The sequence below is a fragment of the Bradysia coprophila genome, unplaced genomic scaffold (genome assembly GCF_014529535.1).
Source record: "Bradysia coprophila strain Holo2 unplaced genomic scaffold, BU_Bcop_v1 contig_232, whole genome shotgun sequence".
In the NCBI taxonomy this organism is placed as follows: domain Eukaryota; kingdom Metazoa; phylum Arthropoda; class Insecta; order Diptera; family Sciaridae; genus Bradysia; species Bradysia coprophila.
In genome coordinates this window covers 15,322,901-15,346,846 of record NW_023503493.1, presented here as the reverse complement: position 1 = coordinate 15,346,846, position 23,946 = coordinate 15,322,901, and the positions used below count along the sequence as shown (strand labels likewise).

General features: G+C 36.9%; 4 protein-coding genes across 17 annotated transcripts; 2 read left to right on the top strand and 2 right to left on the bottom strand.

Annotated features, from left to right (window-relative positions):
- Window positions 1-1,057: 1,057 nt before the first annotated feature.
- LOC119076943 (exportin-5) lies at window positions 1,058-8,012 on the bottom strand. 3 transcript variants are annotated; one of them, XM_037183994.1, is made up of 12 exons: window positions 7,824-8,012; window positions 6,595-6,742; window positions 6,377-6,533; window positions 6,081-6,314; window positions 5,558-6,016; window positions 5,251-5,496; window positions 4,954-5,183; window positions 4,653-4,888; window positions 3,515-4,588; window positions 2,925-3,448; window positions 2,646-2,855; window positions 1,058-1,386 (listed from the first exon to the last, which is right to left on the bottom strand). In XM_037183994.1, exons 2-12 carry the CDS (start codon window positions 6,711-6,713, stop codon window positions 1,234-1,236), a joined length of 3,642 nt encoding a protein of 1,213 aa, XP_037039889.1. In that variant the 5' UTR covers window positions 6,714-6,742; window positions 7,824-8,012; the 3' UTR covers window positions 1,058-1,233. The 3 variants fall into 3 exon arrangements, with proteins under 3 accessions (XP_037039889.1, XP_037039891.1, XP_037039890.1); XM_037183996.1 differs by having other exon boundaries at window positions 7,930-7,987; XM_037183995.1 differs by lacking the exon at window positions 7,824-8,012 and adding an exon at window positions 7,642-7,720.
- Window positions 8,013-8,924: 912 nt separating this feature from the next.
- On the top strand, window positions 8,925-12,503 carry LOC119076942 (probable transaldolase). The gene is made up of 4 exons (XM_037183993.1): window positions 8,925-9,155; window positions 11,334-11,457; window positions 11,530-12,032; window positions 12,094-12,503. Exons 1-4 carry the CDS (start codon window positions 9,056-9,058, stop codon window positions 12,372-12,374), a joined length of 1,008 nt encoding a protein of 335 aa, XP_037039888.1. The 5' UTR covers window positions 8,925-9,055; the 3' UTR covers window positions 12,375-12,503.
- Window positions 12,504-16,339: 3,836 nt separating this feature from the next.
- LOC119076940 (probable WRKY transcription factor protein 1) lies at window positions 16,340-19,418 on the top strand. 12 transcript variants are annotated; one of them, XM_037183992.1, is made up of 7 exons: window positions 16,340-16,457; window positions 16,530-16,736; window positions 16,797-16,917; window positions 17,041-17,240; window positions 17,286-17,329; window positions 17,591-18,824; window positions 18,894-19,418. In XM_037183992.1, the coding sequence occupies exons 1-7, from the start codon at window positions 16,413-16,415 to the stop codon at window positions 19,353-19,355; spliced, it is 2,313 nt and encodes a 770-aa protein (XP_037039887.1). In that variant the 5' UTR covers window positions 16,340-16,412; the 3' UTR covers window positions 19,356-19,418. The 12 variants fall into 12 exon arrangements, with proteins under 12 accessions (XP_037039887.1, XP_037039886.1, XP_037039881.1 ...); XM_037183991.1 differs by lacking the exon at window positions 17,286-17,329 and adding an exon at window positions 17,510-17,551 and having other exon boundaries at window positions 17,041-17,242; XM_037183986.1 differs by having other exon boundaries at window positions 17,041-17,774; window positions 17,805-17,834; window positions 17,883-18,824.
- A 2,931-nt stretch (window positions 19,419-22,349) lies between these two features.
- On the bottom strand, window positions 22,350-23,100 carry LOC119076939 (essential MCU regulator, mitochondrial). Its single transcript, XM_037183978.1, has one exon. It carries the CDS (start codon window positions 22,977-22,979, stop codon window positions 22,710-22,712), a length of 270 nt encoding a protein of 89 aa, XP_037039873.1. The 5' UTR covers window positions 22,980-23,100; the 3' UTR covers window positions 22,350-22,709.
- Between the last annotated feature and the right edge of the window lie 846 nt (window positions 23,101-23,946).

Below are 23,946 nucleotides of genomic sequence, written 5' to 3'. Positions count from 1 at the left end.
TTTCTGATTCAGTTTAAGTGAAGAGATTTTCTCTGATTAAATTCCTGTGATCAATCAAAAGCCTCAACCCAACATGATTTTAATTAGACTTTCTTGTTTCAGGCCAGGTTTGATCTGTTGCGAGCATTAATTATGAAAATATTTATTATTTCTTGTGTTCAATCAATTCAAATCGAATTCTTGAAAATTAACATTCAAAAATGTTGCGCTAAAAAATTCCAAATTTTACGACAGATCCACTTTGTCGCATTTTCTCATGTCGCATATTTCTGTCTCTGCCACTGTTACCCGCTTCATCGAGGCTGTTTAACATTGCTAGCATATGGGGGAATTTTTCTTGACTTAGTATGACAATTGCCCAAAACATTTTGTTAATTCGTTCGATAAATCCAACTTCCAGTTGTTGCAGGGATTGTATCATCAGCGCAAATCGGTTGCATAAGCACACAAGAGGACCTCCAACAGTCTCACAAGAGTCGTGGACCACCAACGGCCTCTCATTCCCTCGAACGTGCTGCTCAACTCGTGCAAGGGGTTTAAAATTTTTTCATTATGTGGTCCTAATCAGGATTTCTTCCTCACCCCTGCCTTTATCAATTTGTTTAAAATTTATTGTTGAAGGAATTTTATGAATTTTAAATTATTTTCATGGAGCAGAAAAATTTTGCGACCATTCGCATTCACAGCCTACTCAATTCAAATGAGGCTCTTTCTTTTTCCCTTAAAATGATTCAAAGAGGAACATCCGCATAGTTTATTAGTTTTTTCACGCGTGCGGTGTGATTTACCTACATTTCTAGTTAGAAAAGTGCCACACTTTCTCTCCCGTGTGCAATATTATTCTCCCAAAGAAATAGTTATTTACGTATCTGTTATGGACGGTAAATTTTAGTACTTTCTCCCCCCGGTAAACGAATAACTATTGTTGTTGTTGAGCCCTTCAAATTTTTATGGTTCGATAGTGAAAAACAGGCTTCTGATTTGTTAAAATTGTGCACTCAATGAATCAAAACTGTAAGCGGTTGAGTGTCTGTTGAACATTGAATAAACTCAAAACTTTTTTTTTGAAATTCGAAGTTTATTTAGGTACAGATTTTTTCATGTGTTTAAATACAATTCGAATAATAGCTTTAAAACATGTCTTAAAAAAAAAACGAAAAAATAAAATGTTTTAATTGCTAAAATAAGTCTACATTATTTAAATTTCCACTCATAACAATTCATTGATCAAAGCTAGCTGTTGGTTGAAAAGATTTTCGCAATACCAGTATCATCTTTACCATCCATAATATTATGATAGGGCTTCCGAGTTCCAAAACTCATTGGCGGTAAATTCTCAATTTTTATTTCCTTACGAAATAGTTGACCTAAATTTTTGCCGATTAGCTGGAATATAAGAAGATTGGGAGTTTTTATTAGTATTCAAATTGTTAATATAAAATGGACTAAATGGACTAAGATGTAAGCAAGATACGCTCTACCAATGATCTGACAGATAGTGATACTGATCGAGTTGAACCTTTAGTCGATTTTCGTAGAGGTTTTCGTTGGTCTAAATGAAAAGATATGTACGAAAAGTAGGGCTAATTTTTGATAATGAACAAATCGACATAAAACTTGTAATTTAGACACTATGACTATGAGGTCATATGGTATTTACGGCTTCTAATAATTCTGTAAATTTTGATGAAAATCTCAACATTCACGACTTGTACATATTTTACCACTTTTGATCGAAAACGGAGAGACCGACAAAATGGGAAGATCTCTTGTCACTTGTCAATCGAACAAACAAGAATGAAAAATCTTTTCACGAAAACCCTCAAATTCACAAAAGTTCCTTAGAAAAATCCTAAAACTCTGACAAAACTTTTCTCAGAATTTTTCAAAATTCCTTTGTTACCAAAATTGATGATTGTCTTCACTTCATAGCTCCCATAAAAATCGCAAGAAAATCATTTTTCTCGTTCCGTTGTCTTTCGGTTTGTATTGCTTTGTTGAAAAGATAATGGAGTAGTTGTAGTCACTTATCGCTCAGCCTCAAGTGTCTTTGATTCGAGTTTTGTTTTGATTCTAAACCCCAAACACATCCCTTAATGTAATGTATAGTAAAGGATATCCGAAGTTCGGATTCCGAACTGTACATTTATGAAAGCCACTTCTTAATTTGCAGTGCTATCGGTGTATTGTATGTGGCTTGTATTGTATACTACGTAAGGTAATGAGTAAACATTTTATGTGTAAGACAAGACATTTAAACTGAAAGAGAGTGAAAGTGCCATTACTCAATTGCTTGGCATATTTTTACGCCTAGTACAAGCTTTGAGCTCGAGGCATACAAGGGGCTATAATCCCATTGGCCTATGGGATTATAAAGCCAAAAAAACACACTTCCAAGCAATTACTATACAAGAAAACTCAAACTTGGCTGAGAGATGAACAAATATGCGAAATGCTTTACAGTCTACGTACTACTTCCTATATTATTGTCATTTTCGTATCATTGTGCTGTGTTCAATTTTGTCATTTCTCATCAAAGGATTAACGCGAGAATGTATCCATATCGCTTTTGTGAAAAAGCTTAGTGACCATAAACCTTCGTTGACTTTCGTCATTGATTGGAATAGAAACGATTGCACACTTACCGGAGCTGTTATCTTTTTAAACAAATCCTTTTTAGCTTTGTCAATCTTGTTGCCTCTAGTTGCTCCTAATGAAATTTTCTCATCCAATTTTTGAATGTCCGCTACAATCGTATTCGGCATCTGGGGGATTTGTTGAAGAATGTCCAGAATGTGTGGAAACCTCGGTCTTAAAATCTCATAGACTTGTACACCGAGGGTTATGAGTATCGACTGGACGAATATAGAAAAGGGAAATTTAATTTCAACAAATTCTTAGTTGAACGAGCACTAGAACTATACCTGATTCGAATCGTGTTGACCGTGGCTTTGTAAGCCTTGCAGAACGGCGATCATCACATTAGATGCCAATGATGGAGTAAGCAGATTTTCGCCAGCCAAAAATCGAACAATTGGACCAGTTAATAAGACTGCCTTTAAACTAACCGTACTGTCGTTCCAGTACACACCACTCAAAATGGTAAGCACTAAGGGGGTACTAGTCAAATGGTGACGTAGCATTTTACCACCCAATTCACTGATTACTTCTACAGCCATAGCCGATTGTGACGCTCGTGTAACACCGTGCGCAGGTGCGTCCATCGAATTATCATCATGGTCCATAGCGTCATTATTTGATCTGCCATCACGGTCGGTTAACGTACCTCCAACGAGCGTCACTTTCAATACGTCCAAGTATTCGCGGGTCAGCGTTCGATTTAGAATATCTTCGAAAACCTCTTGAGTGTCGTTGACGTCTTCGCCTAATTCACCCGATTCGTACAATGCGGTGATGTATTGCCATTTTGCCGTCAGTCGATTTAGCACTGTAGAACATCAAACGAAACAGCAATTAGACTAGCTTTCACTCACCCTAAACACAATTCACTTACTAAATGGTGCCAAATGAGCAAATATTGGCAGCAGTACATCAACGTAGAATGCAGGTGGACATGAATAAACGAATGGCTTCAAAAACACTCGAATTATCGGTCTCAGTCTATAGTCGGGAATCTTATCTAAGCATGAGAAAACGCTTCCAATTAACGCATTCGCTATGCCGGGCAATTGATACAAGTCCCTTCCCAATGACGGACCTGCCGAGCCCATCATGTGATAGCAGCTCTCGTACAAAATTGTTAAATGATTTTGCATCTTTTCGAACGGCGTACTAGCTTTTTTCAGTTCCGGATCCATTGGATCGACCACCATCAATGTAACACCCATCAAGGCTTTCTTTTCATGCTCCACCATATCGTAAACATTTTTATAGCCGTTCGAGAGTATTGCCAGTGCGTCCGGACTAAAACATTCGTTTAGTACGCGCAACAGTGATAAAATGTGAGGTAACAGCGGTACAACGTGAGCTGTAGCAGGATTTCGACAGATTGGATTTCCCGATTCGGTGAGCCCAACAACGAATCCACCACGAGACGCTCGATCGGGATCGTCTGGCCAAGAGCAACGTCTAATTACACCCAGCACAGAATTCACCGCATGATTCAAATCCTGCCGTGATTTCAAAAATGGATCCTCCTCGATTGGTTCCTTATCCAAACCGGCGAAACGTACAAAGTCGCTACCGGTTTTGATTACATTCGCCAAGCTGTTCCACTTGATCTGACTTTCCTGTAGAATTTCTGCAACGAAATTGGTTTGGCGTTCGTAGTCACAGAAATGATTCGAAATGATCAGCAGCGCTTCTTCCAACATGATTTTCTCCATTTTTCGTAACTGATCCGGTTGTCGGAACAGGGCCTTCACTGATGAGTTGATTTGATCGAAAACTGGCAGCAAAAGCAGCGGATACTTGATGCCCAGCTTAACCATTAACGATGCCGAATGACGTCGCAAATTTTTAATGGCAACGGTTTGACTGGGATTATTGACTTGTGTGACGAGCGCTCCAAATATTTTTTCGAGAACGCGTGGCAGTAATGTCACTCCGGTCATAGCTACACAATTGCCTGAACGTAAAAGAAATCGATTTTTAAGTATCACTTCGCTTAAAGTGTTATCAGTCGATCATACCGGCGGTTATTTGACACGATGACATGCTCAGGAAAACGAACAGCGAAGAAATGCATGACAGAATGACGGAAACAATGAGAGGATCGTGAGATTCCACTCGTAAACATTCTTCCAATAGTCGAAGTCCAGTGGAAACGGGCGGTCGTTCGGTAACCATTAAAATTCTACTGAGAACTCCATCGAGAACGGTAACCAAGGCGTCCCACTCAATGTAAACTGGATCTTGAACACGACACCTAGGCGAAAAAGTGGCATTCGGTCATTGTACGGAGTATGTTAGGCAGAACGGTCTGAAACTTACGTCGTACTGATTTCAGTCGTTGATTTTTGTAGACGAATGGAGAGCCAATGTTCGCAATAACCGAATGTAACTAGTGGAGCTATGAGTGTGGCTAATCTGAAGATTTCTAAAATATTTGTCCGACAACGATAGAAAAAGACTGTGAATTCCTCTTCGCTATCATAGTCCAAACTAATGTACGTTTCCACCTGGTTTATCATTGTGACTGCTCTAGTTGTCGGATAAGGAATCTAAAACAAAAAAAATGTTTCAAACAACCAGAGTCATGGGAGTCGTGATGTATGCAAGATAAATTACCTTGATCACCTTCGGGCCAAATGCTTCGATTATCTTTGGAATGTATTCAAGGAAAACTTGCTCTTTCGATATCTGATCATGTTTCAGTAGACTTGACCATATGCAGGCAGCGCCATTTGCTAAAGTCAAACTTGGGTGTTGCGAGAGATGGAATAATGTTTTCAAGAATTTTGCCAGCTGATTGGGTGGAATAAGTTCTTCTTTGCCCCACAAAGTGGTCAACTGAGTTCCCAAGCCGGTAAGAACCTAAAGAAAATCATAATTATTTCCTACTCCACTGGTTGTACGAGCAACTCGGACTACATACATTGATCAATTTCTTCAAAAACAAATAATTTTGTTCACCGTTCGCTCCATGGGTTTCACTAGCCGCTCGATAGATGTATTCAATCGCATCATCGTTGAACAAAAATAGCAACGGCTTCCGGTCTTTCGTTTGGCCCTTTCGATTCACTATCTGCGATAAGCACTCTGCCGCATGGTGTTGAAATTGAATGTCATTCAACAGTACGCATAGCATTTGCAGTAGTGTTCCATCGCGGGCCATTATATGAACAATGGAAACCCACTCGACGAAACCAGTCAGTGTTTCTAAAACGACCTGTACAACCCGACTATGTGCCTGTTGATTGCTGTTCGTAACAATGGCATTGCGAAACGAGTTGACATGTTGTTCGATTAGCCGCAAGAAAAAATCAAAAATTTCGCTCATATTAACGGTCAGCGCCTGGTAGATATCTTTACGCCTCTGATTGGATTCTATGGTCTGTAAGAGAATAGGTGGAACCTTCAGTATTATGTTTTGGGTGGAGTTTTCATTTGTAAACTACATGTAACAGCGCCACATCCTCGACTAATCGTAGAAATATCAAAAGTACCAATTCCGTTTGTGCCTCGCCTTTCAAACAAGCATCCGACAGTTCATTCAACAATGTCGTCCATTGTTGCGGCCATTCACGTTTGATCATTTCGACGACGATCCGTGACAGTGCATTCTTAATGTGCGTTAAGCTTATATCTTCTGCGGGTCCAACACCAATCGACAGCAGTTTCATCGTATTTTCCTATTCGAATTACATTTCTAGGACATTCAATATGGATGGTCAAAAATCATCGATTTCGTTACCTTGATGAACAGTTTCTCTTGCTGTGATATTTGATTCCATTTAAATTTGACGGTGTGTTCCATCAACTGTAATCCGAAATGACGCACAATTGGGTTAAACGGACCGCTAGCCAAATATAATCCAGCTTGGGCGCACAGTGGTGATAGTTCTTTGAATCTGTAAAGTATTCCTTTTGTACCGTACGAAATTCCAAAAATTTTCAATTCATTTAACTCACTTGTCGCAAGCTGCTTCAGCCTCTCTACGAGACTGATGCGTTGTTAGTGGATTCATTATCACCTCGACTGCGTGAGCAAGTTCAGCTCCCAAAACCATGACATCACCAGCGATTTCCATTACTGGAAATTACTTAGGAATAGTGTTGGCTGGAATAATAGCAGACAAATGAAATTCGTAATTTGCTTCGGCTGGAAATTATTTTCGTCAAATTTTCATGTGGTATTCGTGACAATTAATCTGTTTTAAGCGGAGCAAGTGTCAGGTCATTCAATAAGGAATTCCTTTGTTTTTCTGGAGACTTTACCCTTATGTCTTCTTAGCATTACAAGAACGAAAAAGCTTCGTTTTCGTACTGAATTTGTTAAAGCAACCTTTCTGTAACAAAACAAATTTTAAAGTTTCCAGAACCGAGTTACTGGTAAATGTACCTCGCCTAATAATAAATCAAATTAAACTGCAACGATAGAAACTTTTCGTACAGAAAGTTGATCAGAAACTGCGGTTCGACAATAATTTTACAGTAAAGCTCGCCCAATTCTCCTTTTGAGTAAACACAAAACGTTTTTTTATCACTTCCAATAAAAGTTATCTCGATGGACCTACATCAGATCAAACAGTCAAAACAAACAAAGGAAAAAATATCGAAAATAGAATTTGAATGATGTGTCTGATGGTGGCATTACGATGGATTTTTATTGCAAGAAAATTGATTACAAAGAGAGACATTGCTATAAGCAATAGTTTAGCATTTCAGTCTGGCAACTTGCCATATTGCAATGCGTGTACTCGTACATTACTAATTTAGCCTTACCACCCCTTGAATGGACAACCTTTACTAACATGAAAATAAATAAAAATTTCGACCGCTCTACAATTGCACAAAAATGATGCAATTTGTGAGAATTCTGTTTTCTCAAGTGATTTGGGGACACTTACCACGGCACTGTAGAGTTGCCAATATTATTATTTGGATAAAGAAATCATCGAATATGTGAAATGCGAATTGAAACGCCTGCTAAAGAGTCGATCAACTTAATAAACGTACTTGGAAATTAACAAGAACGTCTAACGAAGCGGTAAAGCATATTGAAGTATTTAAAACCACATGGAGCAAATTTTCACTTTAAAATACATCAAAACCACAATGTAGTTAGAAAAATATACATGACGGATGCAGTCGCGATGCATAGACCGAATGTATTCCGTTAATTTCTATGGCTTACTTACCACTAGTAACACTTAAATTTATTGCTTAGCTACTCCAACTACTTTCAGGTGACGAATTTTCATTGAATAGACTCCTAAGTATTCAATTTACCAGCAAAAAACGTACTTTTTTCACTTAAAAACATTCCATGTGTCAAATCGCCGATTAAAAAATTCTCTGCATGTTTTCTCTTCAGCTCATTTTTACATTACTCAAGAAAACATTCTTTGACAAGGCGCAAAATTGTATTTCTGCTGGGACGTTTTACTCTCTTGTGTGGTAGATTCAGACATGACAGTCGCCCACCTTGCCCACCGAGCGAACTAGGAAATCAGAATATACATGAAGCATTTGGATTTATGCAAGGTAATGCAAACCAAGGCTGTAAACTTTGGGGAGGTCTACGGGAAGTATACTGCAAGACCAAGAAGATGCTAGAGAAATGGAGCTACGATCAATTTAAGAACAATTTCTTCAACGATCACAACAATCCGTTGACAAGTGGATTCCGCCGGTTCTGATTTTTGTTCTTTGTATTAATTTAATTTTTGATTTAACTTATCGTACCACTAGCTACCCCACCGTATCTATGTCGACTGTATATTATTCAAAAACAACTTCACTTAACACTAATTGAACACCTTGGATATATATATATATTTGACACTGCATTCTGTGCAATAGACACTAAATTTCGAAACGAATGAACCAATCTTAATCTATTATTATTGCGTCAGCGGCTTAAGATCAATGAAAGTAAATAGATAGGTATGGCCAAACGTTCAAATTTGTTCTAGCCGGAGCACATACGGATTTGAATGGTGCCACCTCAAACGAACTCATTTCTAGTGCAAATTTCCACTAGAAATGAGTTCGTTTGAGGTGGCGCCATGCAAATCCGTATGTGCTCCTACTTGTATGGACTGGCCATACCTACTTATCTACTTTCATTGTATGGACTGGCCATACCTACTTATCTACTTTCATTGCTTAAGATGGGGTTTACGCTCCTCTCAGACGACTAATCCGCTGCCGACAATTTTTTCTCCAGCTGACATGTCTTCCTCCAGTCAATTTAGCGATATAGTGTCGCACTCTTCACTCTCTGTTTCCATATACTTGCATTCAGTTTAATCAAGTCATATTACGTGAGCTGATTATATTGAAAAATCAAAAGTGGGCTTTCGGTCGGGATAACCTAGAACTTACGAGCTGAATTTACATTTTAATTTCAATTGTCTTTAGTCTGATAATGAGTGGTGAACCTCAGTCAAAGAAAACTAAAATGTCGTCAACGTTGGATCAACTAAAACAACTTACAACAATTGTGGCTGATACCGGCGACTTTGAAGGTTTTTAATGAATTTTCCATAAAAACTTATTTAAATTTTTGTGTTTTTCGTCTTTAATTCAATTTTTTGTTTCGTCGGAAGTGATTTATCGAAAAAAAGTCGTTTGAAATATTCCTATAATTAAGTACGTGCACGTTGAGTTATAATTTTCAACTCCAGATATAAAATGTTATGAAGGTGACCCTTCGTGCCAAAGGGGCACAACAGAAAAAATTTGTTGTCTACTATCGAGTTGAGTTGTTGTTGCTTTTTTTAGTTGATAAAGTTCCATTGAAAAACTCGAAAATGTAGAACACGCGTAACAAAAATGTTGCATTTGAATTTGTAATTCAATGCTGCTCCCTTTCACTTTTTTTTTCTAATTACAATTTTGCTGTTCAGTTTCGAATCGCTGCATAGACTCAATTGTTTATTGTTATACACGTGATTCAATGGAAAATTTGATATTCGCTAATTTAAATCGCTCATAAATTCTGCCGCAAATTTCCATCATCGGCTCTTTATTAGAAGAATAATTCATTTGATTGTTTTTTTTTGGATAGAAGAGTGAATTACTCTGGAATCAACATAACCAATCAAATGATTGATTTTTTTTGTTTATATCGACTGACCGTGACCGATCATGGCTAAATGTGTGTATGTTATTATATATCTTCCAAAATTTTTTGATATACGTTCGCAATTCTGATATGGTCATACCAGTAGATATACACACAAATCTTGACAACATAATGGCTTAGCAATACGTCATATTTGAATGAAAAATAGAAAAATTCTCAAGTGGTTTTCAACACGTGAACATCACCGCGAAGAGCATTCGTGTAAGACGTGAAGATTAGTCTATGTGTCTGAGATGAAAACTGCATATCGTAGCTGGTAAAGCAATGCAAGGAACAAAAGCAATTTTGGTTTCTTTTTGCTAACTAAGGCGAACCAATCTACTTTCGATGAAATTATTAACAAGAATTTTTCATGCTTCGGGGCCGAAAATGAGGGCAATTTTTCGAATTTTCTCGGGTTTCCGGCCCTCTGCATGAAAACTCACATGTGCACCTGTTTGGGACGGTTGATTTAAGGCACTTTCGCTTGTAGACCTCACTTCGTTCGGCCTACAATCCGCGAAATTGCCTTAAATCAATCGTCCAAAACAGGTACACAAATGACTAAACAAGCTCTGAATTTTGTTCTTTCCCGGGTAGAAACGAAAGTCTTAAACTGTATACCCACCTCTCAAAAGACAATAACTAATATTTCACTAGGGATTCATTGATTGGAGACAAATTGTCTCTTTCTCCTCAAGAAGTGTTACAAAACGATTCCACCAAAAGTTAACCAGAAAAGGAAATTGTGTTGTCACGTCTTGTAATTTCTTTTTGAAAAACATTTGATCACTGTGAGTTACATCTACAGACTGGCTGTCTTCCGCAAAAAATTATGTTGGGATAAGACTTCTTGTAGATGCTCACACTTCCGTTTCTTTTCAGTACAGCACTGAGTTCCTAGATGTTATGGAACGTATAAATTATAGGGTTGTGTGAGCCACAATATTTTTAAAGTCTAAAGCCGTCGAAGAAAGATTTTAAAGTCATTCAAATTTTAGGTCTAACTTGCCCCTTTTTGATTTTTAAACCCGATCTCAAAGGAGCCGGAACAAACTTAGAAAACTGGGTGTAGGTAACACCTTTAATATAAATCTAAAAAAAGATAGAAGTTTGGGGACATATTCTACAATGTCAGTTAAAATAAGTAAATCAAAACCGTTTAATTCTGCCTCGGGTCTTATTCGACTCTTTTGTATTTAAGATTTAAATTTACGTTTTATCGATATGCAGAGGTAATTGCAGTTTCATTGATCTGAACTTAATTGTTTCATCCAATGCCATTACCTACTAATTTATGTACAAAGTGTGACCTAGATAAGAAGTTGATATTGAAAAATTGTCCAAAGTTGTTCTTTCCATAAATTTCTATTTGCTGCTTCCTTTAAGTAATTTAGTAATTTAGTAATTTATTCGATAAAATTTCTTAGGCAGAATTCGCGACCACACAGTTACGTAAGATAACGTTTTCGTGTTTTTTTTTTGACGAAATCAAACCTTAGGTTCAATGTTTTACTGAATCTCCGTTAAATTTCCTTTCTATCGTATTTGAATTTAAACAGCAAATTTCAATTTTCAGCCATGAAGGCTTACAAGCCGACAGACGCCACAACCAATCCATCGTTGATTTTATCAGCAGCTAGTATGAAGCAATACCAGCATATCATCGATAAAGCTGTCAAGCATGGCATCGAATCCGGAACGTAAGTTATCCCATTTTTTATCCCTAAATATGTTCTACGAGATTGAATTGAAAAATTATTTTTATCAATCAGAACGATGGAAGAAAAGATCACAGAAGCAATGGACTTGCTTTGCGTTTTGTTCGGCTGCGAAATTTTGAAAATCGTTCCTGGACGAGTCTCAACCGAAGTCGATGCCCGTTTGTCTTTCGATACCAATGCCAGTGTTGAGAAGGCATTGAAGTACATAAATCTCTACAAGGAGTTGGGCATTGATAAAAGTCGAATTTTGATCAAATTGGCCTCCACCTGGGAAGGCATTCAGGCAGCGAAAATACTGGAAAAAGAACATGGAATCCATTGCAATTTGACGTTGCTGTTTTCGTTCTGTCAAGCCGTGTCGTGCGCCGAAGCAGGTGCAACATTGATCTCACCATTCGTTGGACGCATTCTGGATTGGTATGTGGAAAACACCAGTGACAAAACATTTGCTCCTGAGGCTGATCCGGGTGTAATTTCGGTTACACAAATCTACAATTATTACAAGAAGTTTGGATATAAAACCGTCGTCATGGGGGCATCGTTCCGTAACACCGGTTAGATAATGAAATGTTCGAGCTTTTGTGGTCGAGACTAAAAATTTTGATTTCATTTCAGGTGAAATCAAGGAATTAGCTGGATGTGATCTGTTGACAATCAGTCCTAAGCTACTGGGTGAACTGGGAAGCAGCACCGATCCGATTGTCCAAAAGTTGGACGCGAACGAGGCGAAAAAGAGTACACAGGAGAAGATCACAATTGATGAACCGAAGTTCCGTTGGATGTTGAATGAAGATCGTATGGCAACGGAAAAGCTATCTGATGGCATTCGTAAATTCGCGGCCGATTCTATCAAATTGGAATCGTTATTGGGCGAACGTATTTGCGCAGCAAAGTAAAACTTAAAATTTATTCCATTACTGGCAATGAGTTAATCCAAATTTAGCTTTGAAAGCAATTCCTTTGTGAACATTAATTTGTTAAAAATTTAAAAGTTTAAAAATTTTCTATTAAAAAATCTTTTTATATTCGGAATTGTGTTTCAAATCAAGAAAAGTCTTAAAAGCAACGACCAGATGATAGTAAAACTTTCGTAAAACTCTTTGATAAATGATTTCTTAAGCACACGATGTGTGTTGTCGCACTCGGCCTACGGCTTATTAGTGACAATCTACACATTAGTGCCTAAAATAGATGCTTTCGTCACCTAGTGTAGGATCAGTGTAGGATCAGTGTAGGATCAGAACTGTTCAGCTGTTAATGATTTAATTTCATGATAATCACTTCACGATACCACCGCCACTTCGTTATTCTTGATTTTGAGCGCTGTCTCTAAATTCAATCAGATTACCTTGAACACCATCTAAGCGATGCAGCAAGATGAGACGCACATCATACGGTAATTGGACATGGATCCAATAACGAGTGCGAGTTCTTTACACAGTTTTGATCTGAATTATGTCGCTTTCAAATATAAAAAATTTTTCCAAATTGATTTTGATCGAAACCTACATAAACTGGACAAGAGGACACGAGGATGAAAAGAAATGCCCATAAAGACACAAATTTCGATGTACGATTTAATGGTCGGCGTACTGTCCTGCTGCAATATTTTGGACTGCAATAACTTGTAAATTTTTCAATACAAACCGACATGATAGGCATGATAGGCTATAACAATGTCTCGATAAACTATCAACCATACTTTGAATAGATCTCTGGTTTTTGCAGTAAAATTGCTGAAATTGCTAAAAATGTAATAACAGCGTAAGTAGAACATACAAGTTCCTTCATAACTTCATCCTAATCTCGACAGCGATTTGTGCAGAAACTAATAATAGATTTTGTTGGTAACAGTCTTACATAATTAAACTACGACCAAGCACCTAACAGGGTAATAGAGCTTTTTACACGTCAAATAGAGTAGTATTTTGATACCAATAATACTATTAGTAGCTTCAATGGTGGCTGATAATGATATTATTGGTATCAAAATACTACTCTATTTGACGTGTAAAACATCTATTACCCTGCTAGGTGCTTTGAAGTACAATCATAAATTGAATTATAATTGAGCAATCATGCAAAATCTAAACTAATTTTTTTTTAAATCATCCTCATATCGACATCCATTTATCTGTTTGTAGGGTACTGAAACTTGACAGTGTGTCACAGAACTGTCAAACACTGTTAAAAACCATTAGCCTATTTGGAGCATCGAAAAGGGCGGAAGAGTCACGCGCTTCTGAACACGTTTTGGTCATCCGGATCTGGTCTGGGGATCCGGATTTGACGCGAGCCTGAAATTTCAATTTCAGGTTTGACCCGAACCTGAAATTATCAGAATGGAACAGGTCTTTTTCGGGTTCTTTCGTGAAATTTTGGAATTTCTAGTGGAAAAATTTCGGGTTACCCGAACCCGACCTGAACTATTCTGAAAATTTCAGGTTCAGGTCAGGTTCGGGTTGATATCCGATTAGGGTCAATCTGAATTAAAGAAGGTCAACCCGAACTGTATCCGAGGTTAGTCAACGTTTTTTGACCTTCTTCAACTCTTGAATTGGACTGAAGATAAAAAATGATTGATACTAACGCAAAACAGCGACGCTAATCTGTTTACATTAATAGTTGCTTTTATTGTCCTTTTCCCAAAGTGAAGTTTGTTTAGGCGCAAGTATGTCAGTAATATATTTTTATCAACAACATACGTAGTAGCAAATATACACGTAGTATTTGTTCACATTTTCAACTAAATGAATTTCGTGTAGTTTAAAAATTTATAAAATAAAACGCGGAAAAATATTGATTTTCCTTCTATTTATTTTTCAAGTAGTAAATAATTGATATAGGGTATTATGCTGAATATTGACCCAGATAGATGCATAGGATTACACTAGTTAGGCGCACAAAATGATCGAAGGTGCAAAATCACAAAATCGAAGAATCACTGTAACTTAAGAGTGATATCGCCAAATCTTCAGGTGATTGGGAAACAAGCGGTCTCCGATTTTAATGAGTGATAGCTCGTTGGATTCGTCTTTCAATTCTAGGAAACACGTGTCTCACTTTTTCTTAAAAAAATTTGTTTTCTGTGAAAAGCGCTCAAAAGTGAAGACATGCCAGATGGTACCGAAAACAGTCTTTCGGCAATAACTCAAGAAAAAATTATTTTAAATGGTTGTAATGTTGTACGATTGTCGGCCTTGAAAAGACCTACAGGTAGAGTATACGCACCGCTTGGTGCTAGTTGATCCACTAGAGTTATGACTAGAAATATAGTGAATGTTCGGAGAGTCCGCCTTCTCTGCAGCTTCGATGTACCACGGAACTGAGTATGGGGTGTTGTAGCTGGCCTCACCCACTATCGTTGCACATATAAATGAACCCAGTACTTTTGGGCTGCAAGCCTACAATGTCTTGAAAAAAAAAGTTGGTGCCAAAATGTAGATTGCTTCCTTCTTTCTGAGGGCCCAACTGCCAGAAGAGCATCTGGAACGGTACTTCTTCAATCATTTTTTATTGTCTACTATTCTTTCACCTTATCAATAGAAAAACGCTTCGCTATGTCGCGAATATATCAGATCCACTATTAGTAACATCAAGAGAAAAATCATTAACGTTTTCTCCGAGGATTTTAGTCAAATAAAGTGTTAGCATATAGCAAATGACCTCAGGACTACGGAACAGTCATTAGTTTTTCAATTGGACCAATATTTGCTACGTGACAGGAGTTTGGAAAACCGTTTGCTCCCACTTGATCGTATCGTTTTTCCAAACTCCTGTCGCGTAGCAAATATTGGTCCAATTGAAAAACTAATTACTGTTCCGGACTCCTGAGGTCATTTGCTATACGCTAACACTTTATTTGACTAAAATCCTCCGAGAAAAATTTAATAATATTTCACAAGAATTACTAACACTGGATATGTTGTAACGACCTATATTCGAGTCAAAGTGAAGCGTATACGGTAAGGGAATAGTAGACGATACAAAATTACTCACGTAGAACCGTTCCAGACGCTGTTCTGGCAGTTGGGCCCTCAGACAGAAGGAAAAAATCTACATTTTGGCACCAACTTTTTTTTCAAGACTTCTGTAGGCTTGTAGCCCAAAAGTACTGGGTTCATTTATATGTGCAACGATAGTGGGTGAGGCCAGCTACAACACCCCATACTCAGTTCCGTGGTACATCGAAGCTGCAGAGAAGGCGGACTCTCCGAACATTCACTATATTTCTAGTCATAACTCTAGTGGATCAACTAGCACCAAGCGGTGCGTATACTCCACCTGTAGGTCTTTTCAAGGCCGACAATCGTACAACATTACAACAATTTAAGATAATTTTTTCTTGAGTTATTGTCGAAAAACTTTTTTCGGTACCCTCTGACATGTCTTCACTTTTGAGCGCTTTTCAAAGAAAACAATTTTTTTAAAGAAAAAGTGAAAGACACGTGTTTCCTAGAATTGAAAGACGAATCCAACGAGCTATCACTCATTAAAATCGGAGACCGCTTGTTTCCAAAGTTAAAAAAATCACCTGAAGATTTGGCGATATCACTCTTAAGGCCCTAACACTGCTCCTAGCATTAACATATAGAAAATATTCGGAGGCTGACGAAATGACATGATCCATGTTTCTTTGACAAAAATAGATGAATCTTAACCACACACCAAAACACTGCGCGCATACATGGTACGTTGATCTTATGCCCCATAAAGCCTACAAATTTTCTTCATAAAACAAGATTAATTTTTTCAATTAAAAAATGTTCATCACATAGGCGATAATCTGCTATTCTCAATTACCCTATTTTTTCCTAACAGATGCGCCAAAATTTAGCTGACGCACGATTATGTAGGACCCAAGTTTACTATAAGAAGTCGATTTGCGTGAACATTTATTTAATTTACAAAATATTTTTTGTCGAAGCACCATCATGAAGATCTTTTTCTTCGCAGCTGTTGTGCTATATTGCGCACAGGTAATGAGAATTTTTTTTATTTATTTTACAAATAAGAACTCTAACAATATTTAATTTTAAAAAAATGTATAGGTGCATGGTATTCCAACTAGTACCGTAACGTATAGTAAAGGAGGAAAAACAGTGACTACTACCAGTACCTCTTCTTCATCATCGTCAAATGGACATTTAAATGGAAATTCGGGACATGTAGTTTATTCTTCGTCATCCAGTTCTGGAAATTCCTTTGGAAACTCTGGTGGACAAACTGGGCAAACTACAACTATCAAAAAGGTCAGCACATCCTCATCTTCATCTGGATCTGGACAATCCGGAGGACAATATACTACGGTAGTTAAATCATCGTCTTCTGAATCTGGGAACAGTTTTGGTGGCGGTTCTGGTCACTCTGGACAAACTGTAACCGTAGTTAAATCATCGTCTTCTCATTCCGAAAGCTCGGGAAATAGAAAAGACGATGATGATGATCGCAGTAACGGCAACTTTAAAACAACCTCTGCACAAGGTGGTCACACTACAACTATAACTAAGACTTCTTCTTCTTCTACCCCATGTTCTGGAAAAGGGAAATCTGGAGAAAGAAAAGATGATGATGATGATCGCAGTAACGGTAACATAAAAACGGCTTCTGCACAAGGCGGTTACACTACAACTATTACTAAGACTTCTTCATCTTCTTCTTCTTCTACCCCATGTTCTGGAAAAGGAAAATCTGGAGAAAGAAATGATGATAAAGGTAAAGGAAAAGGAAATCATGGAAATTCTAAGGAAGACTCAAAAGAGGACGATAAAAAAGGTTGTGGTGGTGGTAAAGGTGATAACAATGATGATAAAAATAATAGACCGTGCGGCGGGGGAAATTCTAAAGAAAGAAAAGACGGAGACGATAAAAAAGGATGCAGTGCTGGCAAAGGCGATAAAAAGGACAACGATTCTAAAGAACGAAATTCTAATGAAGGTAAAGACAAAAAAGATGGAGATAAAAAAGGATGCGGAGGTGGCAAAGGCGGTAAGAGGGATGATGATTCTGGAGAACGAGATTCAAATGAAGGTAAACATAATAGACCGTGCGGCGGAGGAAATTCTAAAGAAAGAAAAGACGGAGACGATAAAAAAGGATGCAGTGCTGGCAAAGGCGATAATAAGAACGATGATTCTAAAGAACGAAATTCTAACGAAGGTAAAGACAAAAATGGCGGAGATAAAAAAGGATGCGGAGGTGGCAAAGGCGGTAAGAGGGATGATGATTCTCGAGAACGAAATTCTAAAGAAAAGAAAGATAACAACTGGCACTTCGAATGGCATTCTGGCAGTCACCAGGGCAGTGGGGGAAGCAGTCACGGTAATGGAAACGGACATGGTAATGGAAACGGACATAGTAATGGAAATGGTAATGGGAATGGAAACGGTAATGGGAATGGAAACGGTAATGGGAATGGAAACGGTAAAGGCAACTGTGATGCAATCCAATTGCAATTAGACGCTGCCAACGCAGAAATTGCCGTGTTGAGAAGTCAACTTCAGAAGTCCACCAACGAATATTTTATACTGCAAACAACTTACAACCAAATCACCATTGAATTGCAATCGTGGAAAACTCAATACGAACAAATTTCCATTTCGCTAGAGCAATTGAAGCAAGTCAACATCAAATTAGAGTTCAATTATCAACAGAGTCAAACCACCATTATTAATTTACAAAGCAATATTCAGCAGATTACGTCCGTCACTCAAGTAAACGAAAAAGAATTAACGGAATTGAAACATAAATATTCAATTCTTATTGTCAATTCGGAAAGCTGCAACAAAAATGTTGAAACCCTGACATACAGTAACAACGATTTGAAGAAGAACGTTAAGGAAATTACGGACAAGCTTACCAAATGCCAAGATAGCAAGAACCAGTTATCGATTGACTATTTATCTATAAAACAAAGCTGGGAGATCACCCAGACAAGCTTCTCCAATTGTGAACTTGAGTTAGGTAAAGTTAATCAAGCCTTGCAAATTCAGATCAACGAATATAACGAAGACCAGAAGAGAGATTACGAAGAATTGATGCGCCATAATGCGGTTGCAGCAGATCTTCTACATTGCCAAGCACAACTCGTTATATTTGAACAGAATTACAAGAACGAACAGACTATTTCTTTCGACTGTAGAAATGAAGTAACGATAATTCAAAATGAGAAGACAACAATTATAAACAATTATGAAACCACTATTAACAACCTACAAATCTCCTACGGTCAGTGCCAGGTTTCACTCCAATCTGAAATCGACCTTAAAAATTCCTGCATCATTGAAAATAAGAACTACGTTTTGAATATCAACGACATAACTCACCAATTTGAACTATCGCAACAGGTAATACTCTGATTCCTTTTCTATCTATATTGGCTTTTCTTCAATTTGCTTTTTACTTATTTCTTCCAGGCTGTCATTGACGCTCAATCACAGACCAAGAGCTGCCAGGATGAAGTCGATAACTTCCAAATAACTATCAATACATTGCAAATTACCATTGATAATCAAACGAAACAGCTAACCGTTTGTGGTGACAGTACATCATCGCTCGAATTCCAACTAACAACATGCCAATCAAACCAGAACAATTGCTTGAACGATCTTAATTCCGTTACAGCCCGTTTAAGTGCGTCTGAAACTGAGAATACTCGACTTACAGGTGAAAATAGTTTGCTCGCAGCCGGTAAACAACAGTGTGAAGGCGATTTGTCGTCATTGCGATGTGTTAGCAACAAATATTTGGAGACCATTAGGCAAACACAGGACCAAACATATCAAAAAGTACTTCAAGCTACTGCCATCCTTGATAATACTAAAGGTTTGCTTTCGCAGTTTGGTCTCGACAATGATATTACGTGTCCAATCGCTTAACTTGTTAATGTACCACTGTTCATTTTTCGAAATTGATTAAATAAAATTAAAATCAAGCAATGATATGTAATGTTTCACTTATATGTTGCTATTTCATCTGCTACAGTAATAAATTGGGGAAGTGTACCAGGGGTAGGTAAAGCGACCTGTACTTTTATGGGGAAGAAATAATTGCGAAGTAACAATTCTTCACGATAATCTGTCTAAATGGAGAAAGGACACTAATTTAACACCCCTCCCATGATACATCGGATGGCATTCGACTCGCTGGACAAAAACCCAGTAATATCAGTTCAGATCCCCAATGGAGTTAATAAAGACTTAAAGACTTACCAAGCAACGCTCACCTTTCAACATCTCCTTCAGCTAAATAATTTTTTTAACTAAGTGACGAAAAGTAGATTTGTGGATTTGACAATACACATCGTGTGCCTAATAGTTATTTATGCCACTGAGCATCATAATATGCAAATTTTGCAAACTTTAGATGTCGGTTCAAAGTAGTTTATTAGGCTCACGATGGCACACGGTCTGCGACCTCGTGGCATAATTTTATTACACATCTAGAGCCTAATGAAGTACTTTGCAATCGATGTCATAAACAACTATTATGACATCGAGTGCAAAGTACTTTTTTAGGCTCTAGATTCATACAACGTTTTATGCCATAGAGGCCTCTAAAGTTTGCAAATTTTGCATATTATGATGCTGAGTGGCACAAAAATCACTTATGCATAGCTATTAGCATACAGCGTTTTTCTAAAAGAAAAGACAACGAAAGTTTTAATTTTACTAATAAACGTTTTTTCTTTACTATTGTTGAAATATCGCAAACTTTGTGTCAATGGTCAAGAAAAACGTTTTTCCTAACTTATGCCAAAAGGATTTTTTAGCGAATTCGATTCCAAAACTCGCCTCCGCCTTGAGCTAGAAACCTCTAATTTGCTAAAAAAAAACCTTCTAGCATGCATTAGGAAAATAACCCATTTACTCACACGATTTGTACATTGTACAGTGAAACTCGTCCTGCGGCCTCAAGTGAAAATCTACTCATTTGGGTTTTACGATCATGAATTGATAGAATTAAAAAAATGATGAAGTGAAAAACGGTCTGATGCATAATACCCATCCACCCACAAAGAATTTCCTATTTCTGTGTTAGTGATTACGTTCAGATTTTAGGAAAAATTACCCATTAGGTTGCTAGAGAGGGTCACAACTTTAATCAAAGAACGATAGGACGAAGTCGTCGCTAGGCCAATGTGGAAAAATATTTATCTATTGATAGACAGTTTATTTGTGCAACTGTTCTGAACTAAGCCATATTTGTACTCGAAATTTTCCATTGTTTATTTCAATAAAAAATGTTTGGTTCTCGTGCGCGCAAGTATCTGGAATTCAAGCTTACGTTTTACGACTTTAGCGAACTATTTGCATTCATAATGTTTTTCACAAAATGTGTAAACAAATGAACGAGCGTTTAAATTGGTTAAAATTGGTTAAAACAGCAGATATTCGAAACCGTATGGCCCTGGCCATATTGTGTAGAATTGAATTTACACGTAAAATCCAAACAAAAGTTTGAAAAAATTCGCAAAATTTGCAAAAGTTTTCGCAATTTAAAAAATATTTCAACAATAATAATACCTTTTCAAGCAGTTCTCAATTGAATAGTTTCAGCAATACTCTCTATTGGTTTCAGTTAAAATCGTGTAGCAAGTTCTACTACTTGATGGGAGTCGAAAAAGTCAGTCAGTAACATCATGCGATCATGACAAACTATATGTGACAAACTAACTCTTTGTAAAATTAATATAATTATCACGGCAGAGCAAAGTAAACCAGGCAGGAACGCTTGATCTGACTAGGGACCTGAATGATCTAGTAGCCTTGGTGTTTTGCGAATTAAATTTTTCAACTTATGTCAGTGTTCATTTGAGTTCATTTTCATACAGTGGGTTAGGTCCCTTATTTGACGTTTCAAAAATGAACCGCACCTGCCTGGTTTATTTAACTCTGCCGTATTATTATTAAATATGGCCTCGGAACAAATTTCCTAATAGGCTCGAATAAGCCATTTATAATTATTAATGCCGTACTTTACAGTGTAAAGTTTACATTCCGTATTCTTAGTGGAATCTCCCATACTACGAGAATGTTGTTAAAAGGTATCCATCGTTCAACGCACTTCAAGCAAAAGTGCTTCCAATGAGTACCACTCATGCTTGAACTGCGTTGATCAAGCAATATTTTGATGTTAACATATTTATAGGCTGAAACATAGCACTGTCCAGTGCGTTGGTTGAAATCGCTTAAGCAGTAGTATGATTAGTGACAACAAAGCCCGACAACGTGAGTTATGACATCTTAAAGCTCGACTAGATTGTCATGGTTTGCAATATAAGATGTGAGCTAACGACTTTTCTTAGTTGATTATTAACACAAGTTCGAGACTTTTGGCATCCATCAGGTTTGCCTTTATACAGTGTTTAAGGAGAGCGAAAACCAGTTAAATTTAATTGGTCTCGGTGTCAGCTGGCAAATATTCATCAATGGAAAAAGAAATTGAGAGTTGAGCCCAGTTTAAGTTTGTATGTGATTTCTCTCATTTTGACGTTGTGACCCCGAGACCAGTTTAAACAAAGTGGTCAAAAATCGCTCTCCTTAAACACTGTATAGGATCGTAAATGAAATGACTTACGGCTATAACCGTAAAATTTAGGGACGTTTTTTTTCGTTGTGTCGATGTATTCGTTTGCGTTCAACGAAACCAATCAAATTATTTTTGGCGAAGACATTTTTATAATTTTTGACCTGTAGGACATGTGCCATCATGTTTCAAAGCGAAAAATGGATTTAAAGCCTCTATCAACAATTAGTCACTAAGTTACATATGGAAGATTTAAAATTAATAGTTTTTTTCGCTGAACGACTTATAATCAATATTTCTTGTTGAAAGTTGAAACGATTACACAAATAGAAAGCCCAAAATTGTAAACAAGTTACAAATTGAATTTATTTCAAAATTATTTACAAAGTAACTTAGCAGTTCGATGGCAGGAAGAAGAGCAATGTGAAACAAAAAAAAATCTTTTCAATTTTATAATTTCTGTTCTGTCTACATTAATTCGGTATTTTGGTAAATTCTCGCAAGATTTTTCTTAGAAAAAGACACGTAAAATTAAAATTAAAATTAAAAAAATAAAATAATTTATTAAATTCTAAACGTTGTTAAATGAATAAAAGCTTTTTACATTTTGAGAAAAAAAATTCAATCGATTTAAATTTGTCAAATTTTTTTTTGCATTGTTTATTGAATCGAAAAAACGTTTGACACAAAAAAGCAAAAATTCTTTAATCTTCGTCATCATCGTCGTCGGACGGCACAAATAATTCATTTTCTTCTAAGAAATTGGCCACACTTTTGCTAATTGCCGCTCCAATGAATAATCCTGGTACAACAGATCCAATTAAGCCCAAGAAACCGAATGGAAGCACTTTTGGCATTGGTTTGATAGCTCCCGTACGGTAGAACGTACCACCGTACCGTACGGTGGTTGATGTTGGATGTGTTATTGCATTTCTAATGATATTGCTAGCGTTGACACGGATTAGATTAATCATTTTTCTTTATTCGTTTTTCGATGCGATAACTACGAAATTTTCAATAATTTTTTTCAACAATCACACACACCCGCAGATTTTATTTTTAGACTTTTTTGCAAAAGTGACAAAATGTTTGACAAATGAAAATGTCAATAAGTTCTCTCTAGTCTTCTTTCTCTCTTTCAAAAGCGTTCGAAGATCCATGCACACTCTCTGTATGTCAAGTGGTAAAACATATTTGAATATTTCCAATATTTGGTACTTGCAGATCAATTTCATCAAAAAGAAATAAAGTCTGAAGACAATTTAACGAAGACTCCGTGGACATTTCTAAAATTTCTATGCAAACGACAAGGTATAGTCCCGCGGTTACTTTACAGTGAGATTCAAAGAAAACTGGCTGCTTAAGAGGCATCGGCACTTTTTCCTACCACAAAACCCGAAAAAACGACCCGAAAACTGTCGATGTATCTCTTAGGAAGTCATATAAAATGATTCGAATATGCTTCAGAAAGGTAATATGGACTTTCGCCGTTGGAATTGCGGTCTTACATTTTCCAGAAATTAATAAAATTTTGATAAAATAATGAAATTAAAGTATCTCTGTTTTGAGCTAAAATTTTCACAAAACTGCTCACTTTCCTGACAACACCAAAAATATCACAACACAAGAGCGTATTATATGAAAAGCTGCCACTGATTCGGTTAGAATTGCGGTCACAAATTTTTAAAATAAATCTTTAAATTTCACAAATGTTAAAAAACAAACTGCAATAGGTTTAAGCATTATCAAAATATAATAAAATGGCGTCACACTAAATCGAATCATTTCCGAAAAATGATTTCAAAAATGATGTCATTTCGATTAAAATGCTACTTTCAGTAAAGGGGACATATGGGCAGCCAAATTTTTGATCTAAATAATAAAATAAATTTTTGATAATTTAAACGATTTCAGCCTTTATTATAGGTTTGTTCCAAGGCC